The following is a 10,971-nucleotide window of genomic DNA, read 5'->3' as shown; positions in this document are numbered from 1 at the left end:
TGCCATGACCCTACATGGGAGTTTTGGACTTGTGGTTATCTTCCTGAGCTTGATGTTATTTTCATTCTGGCGCTCTTCAATTTATATCTGTACTTACTGTATTTTCATTTCCTACCATGTCATCTCTGGCCTGAGCGCTGCCTCCCTCACCTGTTCCTGATTGGCAATCAGGACACATTTTATGCCAGCCCTTTTCCTCTGGACAAGGTCAGATCATTGTTTGTTGCTACCTAAAAAAGTGTAGTCCTTTTCGTGCACTCCCTAGTGCCCAAGTTCTCTTTGCTGCACAAGCTCTCATTAAATGAAATTTTATCTGGGCTATGCCTGCCGTTTGTGCATCCTGGGGTCACGCTTCAAGCTTAGCTTGCACAAACCTGACATTGTTCCTACTAATGTATTTTTTAGGTGATATTTTAGTACATTCGATATCTATTGTAGGGTGTGTGTGTCAATTATAATTTTACATAAGCTTTTACAAAAATAAGCATATACAAATATAACATTTCCTTTTATTGTTAGTTGAAGTACAGTACCTTGCAAAAATTAAAACTCAAAAGTGGAGGAAATATTACAGTAGTTCTTAATGTCGTTGGGTCAGTTAACAAATTTACAGTCAGTGGAGAAAGAAAAAATTATGAATCTAATGTCTTAATTTTTCACAATGCTTTGTAATGGAAGTGTATTTTGATTATTTTACAAAAATACTTAAAACAATCAAATCAAACTGCCATACAGTTGTTGTGGAACAGCTCGCCTACTGGTTGATTTGAGAACTGTTGCAAGAACTCTGCCAGCTCATCCAACGAGAATTTCTCCACCCAGTTGTCTGCGGTGTTCCTGGCTGCGGCGGCGGCCCCCTGAATGGGCTTGTCGTTGTTGTCCAAACAGCAGAAAGCATTCCACAGGTAGTCTGGGATGTTGACACGCTTCACGTTGTTCTTGACGATCCAATTATCCGCAGAGGGAATGGCACCGACCAGAACGTAGACCTTGGAGCACTTACTGCGGAAAAGCTCAGTGAGCTGAGACTCGTGGATTCTCCATGCATTTTGGTTCAGTTTGGGGTTCTGAGGAACCACGTTGGTGAGGGTGAAAGTGGCATTACGGCCAGGGACTGTTATGAAAGTAGGGAGAAGAAGTGAGATTTAAAGATATGTTGTGATTATGACCTAATCCTACAAATATGCTGAGTAGGGGTGTCCAAACTGTAGAAAATATTGTGTGTATCTGACACTATCAGTACCCTATGAGCTTCTTTGAGGTACAATGGTTGGATCATAAGTTGTTGCTAAGTAAGTGAATGTTTTTATAAATGGCAGATACTTTAACAAACCTGCATGGTGTCCATTAGGGTTAAGGTGACCACGATCAAAGCCAGAGTGTGTATAGTCCTCATTGAGAGCTTGTTTCTCCCCTAGGTAGATCCCAGGATGGTCTCTCCCCAGCCAGTAACCATCCTTCATTTCAGCTTGCCAGGATGGGTTTACCAGCTATACAAGAATCACAAACTTTGAATATTGGTGGAACACCAATTGTTGAATGCATCACAAATATACTACTGCATTTCTATTTAGAGAGAATATTCTGTGTGATAAGTCAATTCAGATTTTGTTTTACCCCATATTCTTGCTTAGTGTCACAGTAGAGCTGGGGTCTATCCCAGTTGACTTTGGGGCGAGAGGCGGGCTACACTCTTTACAGGTCACCAGTCAATCAGAGGGCACAAATAGACAACCTAAGGACAATTAAGAGTCTAAGGGCCTGATCTACTGAGACCCTAAATAGCATGTGCAAACTATAAAATTGTGTGTCTACTATTAGTGGGTGTGTTGTGGGTGATCTACTAAGACTGCATAGATAATTGCAAAAATGGTGCCCTATTTAAATGAAGTTTTTCTGTGTATACTGGCTGTCACCATGGAGACACTCATTTCCCTCCACATTTATGTTATCATACGTTCCAACCTGTGGCGTTTCGTCATGTTGTTGACATGCAGCACACCACCTTTTCTGGGCTTTATTGAAGCACGACCTAGACAATAGAACCAATTTTTGGTACGTTGAAGGTGTGCTCTGGAAGGTGCTGCTGTTTGTGATGGTGTGCCTAGAATAAGTCAGAGGTAAGAAAATGTATATATTTAAATAAGCTTTTGATACGTTTTTGATGACCTGTACAAATAAAAACACCATTACAAACTATCAGCAAACATTAAAACACATTAAATTTGCTTTAATTAGTCACATACTTTAAGTCAGGGATGTCAAACATGTGGCCCGCGGGCCATATTAGGCCCGCAAACAGGTTAAATCCAGCCCGCGAGATGAGTTTGCTAAGTGTAAAATTGAGCTGCATTCTTAAATTAAAGAAGCTGCTGTTCTGAATGTGTCCACTTGATGTCGCAAAAGCCATTCTGTTAGGCAAGCAAATAGTTTAGACATGTATAGTATAGTATAGTAGGCAAGCTAGTATTCTAAGCAAGAGTTACATGGTAAAGCGGGGCTGCGAACAGTTTTAGGTCTAATAAATCACATTGCGAGTGCTAAATGATTATATTTGCATCTCCTTCTCCCAGTAATGTGAGCATTCTGATGATCAGCATATGTTCTGCATATACTTGAAGACAGACACACTAAATTGATTGCGCTCTATTTTGCTAATTTAAGAGACAAAATCCTCTGCACACTTGCTTAGTAGATCAGTTTTTGCAAATTTGCACACGTTTTAGTGAATGCAAGCCTCTAGTAGATCAGGGCTTTAGAATTACTATTCTCAGGGTATTGACCATAGAGTGTCCAAATCATCATTGTCATCAGTTCGATTTAGACAGACATCTCTAGTCTGAAGGCCTGGTCAAGGATCTATGGTATTTATCCTCTCAGTCTGAGCAGTGCACAACTCTTTGTGACAAAATTGGAGTAAACCCACTCAAGAGCGGGGAGAAAATGCATGTTCCACACATATAAGTCTGAGCCAAACGCAACAAGTCAAATGTGCTGCTGTAATACATCAATACAAATAGGAATAAAACAATCAGGCATACATAATATTATGTCTTATATTGTATAGACCAGGGGTGTCCAAAGTGCGGCCGGGGGGCCATTTGCGGCCCGCAGCTAGTTTACCGGCCCGCCACACATTTTGGAAATGCTATTGCAAAAATTAAAAAAACATTTAAAAAAGTGGAATGAGGTGAAATCTAACTAGAAAAAGTTGCAATGTTGACACAAAGCTACCATGCAGGCTTTTTTTTTTCTTTTGTCTATCTTTCTTTTTTCTTTTTTTGCCATTGCTCAAAAAAAAAAAAAAAATCAATGTTATAATGAATTATTGACCTATTCAAGGCTCCAATTATTTCAAATATTTCACTTTAAAATGTTTTATGTGGGAAATATTGCATATATTGTGTGGTTGCCATACAAAAACATCAACATTTTATTTGACAAAAGAGCATAAAACAAACAAAATAATAGTTCAAACGTAAAATCGACAGATATATCTGAAGTTGAGCTCGTAACTTAAGTGTTGAAAGTAAAAAAAAACTAATAACAATGTATCACTTTCTGAGTGGGGGCACCTTTTGGATCCCAAATATATTTAATGGGATTGTATTTATCTTTTCACTGTGATTACTCAAAAATAATAATGAATTAAAATCAATGGTGTCCTGCATTATTTATCTTTTTAAGGCTCTAATTACTTCACATCAAACATTGCTTTCTGAATGTTTTGGGCAGTGGGGGAAATACTGCATTTTTCAGTTTTATTATAAAAAACTAAGTTGTCTTTGACAGAAAAGGCATAAAACCTTTTTGTTTTTTTAATCTTTATATCAACCTGAAGTTGATATACAGTACAGATTTACTGTAAGCGTTATTTAAAAAAAATAATTATAATTTGACTTGTTTTTAACATTTTAATGACTTAGACCCTTTATGGTCCCAAGGAGCCCTAAAGGTAAAAAACAAACAAAATCCATATATTTTGTTATGTTTTGAAAATGAAAAATATCAAAATGGCCCCCGCATGCTTTAATTTTTCCGTGTGCGGCCCTCAGTGGAAATAGTTTGGACACCCCTGGTATAGACAGTTGCAATTCTCTTTATTAGTTGAAAAACTTGCAATTTCTAATAAACCAGCAAAAAAATATACTATTGTTTTTACTGACCATCTATTGAAACTGTGAGGTTTGATAACAAATGCAATCATTTTGAGAGTATTTTTATCATTGAGTGTGGCACCAACCTGAGGCTCTACAAACCACCGTCTCTCCCTCCCACCTCCATTGCTGGGCTGGAAAATGTATGCAGAGTAAACTGCAATACGATGGTTGGTGTCGTACAGCGTGGCAAAGTGATACCTGATAGTGCAAAGAGAATCTTCAGCAGTTTTACATGTATTGGATGAAATGTGAACATGCCTTGGTGCTAAAAGTAAATCGACCATACAACTGTCAACTATCCTAATACAGTGGGATTAGTTCTTGTACACTCCTCTTTTTGTATAATTTACTTTTCCACAAAACATTTCAAGTACATTTTGCCAAGGTTTTTGCATACTGTCTTGTTTATTGAACGGTCAAACATGCGTGTGGCAAACTGGCCTGTTTTATTCCAAATCATTCTACTGTACTTTATCGAGTGTCCAAACAAAGAATCCAATGCGTTGGTGACGTGTTTTTAGTGTTTTGTTATATTATTGTGTACGACTATGAAATCACACCCAATGGGGCCAAAGAGAGTGGCAAGGGGCAGCACTGTACAGTGGAATCTCAATTTACAAACCCTCATTCCACAAACTTTTCGATTTACAAACCACAGGTTGAATAATATTTAGTCCATTTGATTTATGTGCAGTCTCAGAGTACAAATGTGCAGCCATTTTGTGCCCGGCAGAATAGTCCTTTGTGTGATTTTTAAGTGTTTTTTTAAGCCTGTTTAAAACATTTGTCTAGTTTTGCTTGCTGAACATGGGTCCTACGGAAGCAACAGACGTGTGACGTAAGGTTTGAAACATTCAGGAAGTATCCACAGCGTTGTCGACACGGTTGGCCCCTCATTCCACTTCTTCCGCCGCACACCAGGAAGATTAACTAACAAGGTAAAGTCTATTTATTTTGTTATCCTAATCATTGTAGCGACCTGGCTGTTAAAGTTGTTTGTGATTTCAAACTGTGAGAGCACCACAGGGCTAGTGACAGTCTGTGTGTGTGTGTGTCGGCAGGACGGCTGCATAGAAGGAGGACAGTTCTACATAATGTTTTGATTTTGTTAATAAATAGAAAGTTTATCCATTTTGATGTACAGTCCTGTATAGTGTTTTTATATTGTGTTCAAAGTGTGCAAACTTTTACTAAAATATGGATTTTTGTTGAGGATAGAAGCCATTATTCATGTATACATTGTTTCTTATGGCGACATTTGCTTCAATATAGTAACTTTTCTATTCACGAACTCTGTTCAAGAACCACCTAATTTGGTAAATCAAGTTTCCATTTTATCTATTAGTTATAAATAATCTGTATGTGTTAAATTTAGTCATGGTGTCCAACAGGGTTCCGTGCTTGGACCGTTAAAATTCAGTCTTTACATGTTTCCCCAATGCTGTATTACTAGAAAGCCGTTTGCTCGCTAAAACCCTCTATCCTGTATTCACTAGCTACCCTCTGTCACTCTACTCAGACTCTCTATCTCAGGGATTCTCAAACTGTGGTACCTGGTACACAGGCTCCATCTAGTGGTACGCCAACAAATGAATTAAATATTCAAACAGTGTTACTGTTCAAATGGTATGCAATGTTACAGTGGCCAAAAATATTAAATATACTTGTTAAATGGAACCTCTGCCTTGTTTTTAATTGATTTATTTAACCTATTATGCTACTGTACTTTAATGTTGGTAATGTGTTTTCTGAGGTACTTTTTTCTTGCCTCGGGGGCCAATTGCTTGCTCAGGTATATCAAGGATGTGGTTGCCTGCTCCATGCCCAAATCTAAACCCTAAACTGTATCCTTCTCCCACTCCGCTCATCACTGTCTTTGCCAACAAGATTCTTCAATAATAGATAAATAAAAGCGATTTCATTCGTCATTTATATTCATTCTGCATTGTTCGGTGTATGCAAAGTTTCACTTTGTCTCCATAAAATGTGTTTTTTGTTATTTTTTGGGGTCTGGAACGGATTCATTGAATTTATAGTATGTCTTATGGGAAAAACTGCTTTTTTTCCCTGACCTTTAGATTAAACAGAGATATACATATCTGTTTCCAATGTAAGGAAGGGATAGTAGTTCTTTGAGAGTTGGGACACGATGGACAGATTCCGGCCAGAGAATCCTTTAATCATCTTTATTGCTGAAAGGTAGATGTAAATGTGTGTGGTTTTGTGTGTTAAAAACGAGGATAAATGCAGGTTCTGGACAAATCCAGTTCAAGAGAAGGCCCAAAGTGGTTCTACTCTATGTGTTTCCAGTCGGTCGGACCTTATATCCTTTAGAAAATCATAGGATGTACAAGTCATCTTGGATTAATGCCACTTTTCCACTGCATGGTATCAACTCACAATTGGGGCGGTCGGTATAGAAAACAAATGAGTTGAATTGAGATGACCTGAGAACATGAGGAGAACGAAGGTGGCTATGAGTAAGAGTGATGTCGATGCCAGTGGAGACTTTGGGCCTGGTTTACTAAGGTTCGCATGTATAGGGTTTCCCCTAAACTGCCAAGATGCCTGTGGCGGTGGGGGCGTGGTTATGAGCGTGGTCGCTGTTTCGTCATAAAGTAATTTGCATAATTTGCTATGAAATGATTTTCTTTAGAAAGGCTCCAAAAATGTATACATACATTTAAAACAAATCTGTTTTTACTAATTAGTATTAACATATTTATCGTTTTGCTATATTCTCAATTGTTGCTGCTTTTTGTACAAGGTACTTTGTGGAGATTTTTTCAAGTGTTTACAGACTTAAAATTTGTTTTAAAACAACTAGCAACACATCTAGCATCTTCTTCTGGTGTTATTATAGAATGTACTCGTGTTTAGAGACTATCTTCTATCCCTTGATGTCCCTGACTAAAAATTTTAAAACAAATAGCAACACATTATTTCATGGTTATTTCATGCCATACAATTTTCATTTCACCTGTTGGCAAAGCGTTGGCAGAGGCGTACAGTGCCAGATGTAGACGTATGGTATTCTGGTACTTTTCTGCTATGGAAATATTCCATGCATTCTGGCACATCCTGGGGGGAAAAAAAGTAAATTAACAGATTTACAGGGGGAAAAAACATGTTATCAAAGGGTTTAAAACAGGGGTGCCCAAAATCTTTTTGCCCGCCAAGGGTTGGCTTCCCAAATATAATTGTCACGTCGGGGTCGCATTTTACTGCGTGGTCGTTCTCCCAGGATGCAGACGGAAAACTCCGGACGAAGTGTGCAGGTAGGATATGATTTAATGTTCATAAAGGGATGCGTGCCGATTGCACGGGGCGCTAAGGCGAGACTTAAAGGCCTACTGAAACCCACTACTACCGACCACGCAGTCTGATAGTTTATATATCAATGATGAAATCTTAACATTGTAACACATGCCAATACAGCCGGGTTAACTTATAAAGTGCAATTTTAAATTTCCCGGGAAATATCGTCTGAAAACGTCTCGGTATGACGACGTTTGCGCGTGACGTCACGGATTGAACGGAAGTATTGGGACACCATTGTGTCCCAATACAAACAGCGTCTGTTTTCATCGAAAAATTACACAGTATTCTGGACATCTGTGTTGGTGAATCTTTTGCAATTTGTTTAATGAACAATGGAGACAGCAAAGAAGAAAGCTGTAGGTGGGATCAGTGTATTAGCGGCTGGCTACAGCAACACAACCAGGAGGACTTTGAGTTGGATAGCAGACGCGCTATCCGACGCTAGCCGCCGACCGCACCGATGATCGGGTGAAGTCCTTCGTCGCGCCGTCGATCGCTGGAACGCAGGTGAGCACGGGTCGTGATGAGCAGATAAGGGCTGGCGTAGGTGGAGAGCTAATGTTTTTAGCATAGCTCTGTCGAGGTCCCATAGCTAAGTTAGCTTCAATGGCGTCGTTAGCAACAACATTGCTAGGCTTCGGCAGGCTGGACAGCATTAACCGTGTGGTTACAGGTCCAGGGTTTGGTTCGGTGTCTCCTAATAGTAGTATTGTTGATCTTCTGTCTATCCTTCCAGTCAGGGGCATGTTTCTTCTGTTTCTACCCGCAGTTAAGCACGATGCTATCACGTTAGCTCCGAAGCTAAAGTGCTTCAACAATTTATTGTCGTGGAGATAAAAGTCACTGTGAATGTCCATTTCGTGTTCTCGACTCTCATTTTCAAGAGGATATAGTATCCGAGGTGGTTTAAAATACAAATCCGTGATCCACAATAGAAAAAGGAGAAAGTGTGGAATCCAATGAGCCCTTGTACCTAAGTTACGGTCAGAGCGAAAAAAGATACACCCTGGCGTCCTGCACTGCACTCTAATCCTTCACTCTCACTTTCCTCATCCACGAATCTTTCATCCTCGCTCAAATTAATGGGGTAATCGTTGCTTTCTCGGTCCGAATCGCTCTCGCTGCTGGTGTAAACAATGTGCACATGTGAGGAGCGCTACTTCCGGTACAGGCAAGGCTTTTTTATCAGCGACCAAAAGTTGCAAACTTTATCATCTATGTTCTCTACTAAATCCTTTCAGCAAAAATACGGCAATATCACGAAATGATCAAGTATGACACATAGAATGGACCTGCTATCTCCGTTTAAATAAGAACATTTCATTTCAGTAGGCCTTTAGCACAGGAATCTTGAACAAGGAAACAGGAATAAACCAACGTAACTGTTGTATACAGCAAAAAAATAATTTTCGTCCAAAACATGCATCAAAATTAAGTCAAGTTGAAGTGAAATATGTAGTATACAAAATAAAAAACACAATTCTGCTTAGGGACCCGATTAAGCCCCACTCCTCTATCCATCTTATTTGCACTAATTAAAGGAGCTTTATTATTGACATTTAAGATTTTTGTGTTTCACAATTAAAATTGCTGTGTTTAGCCTCCGGCCCATTAGCATATCTTAACTTTGGCCCTCGGAGGTAAAACGCTTGGGCACCCCTGCTTTAGAAGCTATTGAATAGTAAACACAAACCTCAAATTGTCCCACAAGGTCTGCACGGACAACAAAGAAGAGCGACAGAAAACTGCACAGAGTTACCAGTGTTTCCATTTTGGGGCATAACCTCTGGCTACAGCTTATCGGTTTCGTCTGGCCTAGAGTTAAGATGAATAACATGTGTCAAGAAGGATAGAGTTAGTTTAGAGTTGGGGTTAGGATTGGGGTTGGGGTTAGGTTAGGTTAGGTGTACAGGGGTTAGGTTGGGGTTAGGGTTGGGTTTAGTGTTAGGGTTAGAAGTTAGGCTAATTTGAGTTAGGGTTAGGGCTTAGAACAGGTCTTTTCAACTAAGAGACACATTTCTAGAAAGCTAAGAGCAGACTTTTTTTCTATTTGTCTTTTGTTTATTCCTGTAGTGGACATTTGATTTTTGGTCTATTTATTCGTCAAAAGTATGGATTTCGGGGAAACAAATAGCCTTGTCTACAGTGTAAAGAAATCTGTAAATTTTACGATACAAAACTGGTAACTCAGTCGCCAGAATATTACTGTAAAATTAACAAAGCTACCGTTTCTCCATTTACAGTAATGCACTGTAAAAACAACAAATGTAGATTTTAGGCTAAAAAAACTGGCATCTCAATCCCCAGAATTGTATTGCAAAATCTACAAATGTATTTATTTACACTGAATAAATGGTAAAACTATTTTTTTTAAACCTTGAAATCTACAGTCGTTACAGTACACTACTGTAAATGGTAAAATATTCTGGTGACCGAGATACACGTTTTTTATCGTAAAATCTGCAGTTTTCTTTACAGTGTATACAACAGGAGCGCTTTGTTGTTTGTAAGGATCTACTGTAAAAAGGTAGTCAAAGTAATGAGTAAATGAAATGTGAAAATAGAGAAAATGGAAATATCATATTGTATCTGTTTGCATGTTCCAAATGAACCTAAACAACATCAAAGATCATGTATATGGCAGTATTCTAGTGTTTTTATGAGTCTCTCAAAAGATTTTTGAACTGAACTTACGGGCTACCAGTTGAATAGCCCAAATGATGAAAAAGAGAGGACCTAAAATGAAACATTGAGGCACTCTCTAGTATAACTAAAGTTGAATAAATGACTACTGACTGCATCTGAAATAAACAAACTACAGCTACACCTTAGTTACATAAATCACATCCCAAAAAAATGTGTAACTGCCAAAAAGTAGAGGACTTAAAGGGATGCCTTAAGGAACGCCTTAGTAATGTGAATTACAAGTTTGGACCCCAGTGTTCAGGATTTGGCCCGTGGGCTGCAAGTTGAAAGGTTGAAAGGTTTGGATAACCCTAAATCTTTGATACTTATGTATGTGTTGTACCAGTCTGAACACATAAGTGAATTGATCAAAATAATAACTCACAATGTCAATTCAGCAAAAAAAAAACTACACACGACCATCAATATTTTCCTCCGTTGGTGTTTGTTTACTCAAGTGTGTGTGTTCTACTTACCTCGTGTCACACTCACCAGCTGCCACAGTGTGCACTGAGGTGAGAGAGACTTATATATGACTACAAGTCACCTTTCACCTGGTTAGTCTACTTTGATTATCTCGACCTACGGCAACGCGTGATGATACAGTTTATGTGCGTTGGAAAAAATATAATCAAAGACAATTTTCATAAAGTACGTTCCTACTATTTACTTTTTATTCGGTTATGGTTGAAATGGTCAAAATGACAGGTTATGGGTTCTATTGTGAAATTTATGGATGAATTAAACAATATCCTGCCAGCAAGGAAATATTTGTGTTGTTTTCTTAGTAATTCCATATAATTTC

At 38.6% G+C, this 10,971-nt stretch overlaps 1 protein-coding gene across 1 annotated transcript; it reads right to left on the bottom strand.

The window, feature by feature from the left end:
- Nucleotides 1-491: 491 nt before the first annotated feature.
- Nucleotides 492-10,658, bottom strand: si:dkey-243k1.3 (endonuclease domain-containing 1 protein-like). Its single transcript, XM_062068005.1, has 6 exons — nt 10,643-10,658; nt 9,175-9,296; nt 7,141-7,241; nt 4,244-4,358; nt 1,334-1,490; nt 492-1,114 (listed from the first exon to the last, which is right to left on the bottom strand). Exons 2-6 carry the CDS (start codon nt 9,250-9,252, stop codon nt 720-722), a joined length of 846 nt encoding a protein of 281 aa, XP_061923989.1. The 5' UTR covers nt 9,253-9,296; nt 10,643-10,658; the 3' UTR covers nt 492-719.
- Between the last annotated feature and the right edge of the window lie 313 nt (nt 10,659-10,971).

Source organism: Entelurus aequoreus, linkage group LG13 (genome assembly GCF_033978785.1).
Source record: "Entelurus aequoreus isolate RoL-2023_Sb linkage group LG13, RoL_Eaeq_v1.1, whole genome shotgun sequence".
Lineage (NCBI taxonomy): Eukaryota > Metazoa > Chordata > Actinopteri > Syngnathiformes > Syngnathidae > Entelurus > Entelurus aequoreus.
Note: the sequence above shows the minus strand (reverse complement) of the source record. Positions and strands in the feature narration are given on the sequence as shown.

Excerpts from the sequence above, each read along its gene's own strand:
- si:dkey-243k1.3 (XM_062068005.1), bottom strand. The coding sequence starts at position 9,252 with ATGGAAACACTGGTAACTCTGTGCAGTTTTCTGTCGCTCTTCTTTGTT. Across the intron at positions 7,242-9,174 it reads ACCTTGTGGGACAATTTGAG|GATGTGCCAGAATGCATGGA; the intron begins GTTTGTGTTTAC and ends TTTTCCCCCCAG. Across the intron at positions 1,115-1,333 it reads CCCTAATGGACACCATGCAG|TCCCTGGCCGTAATGCCACT; the intron begins GTTTGTTAAAGT and ends CTTTCATAACAG.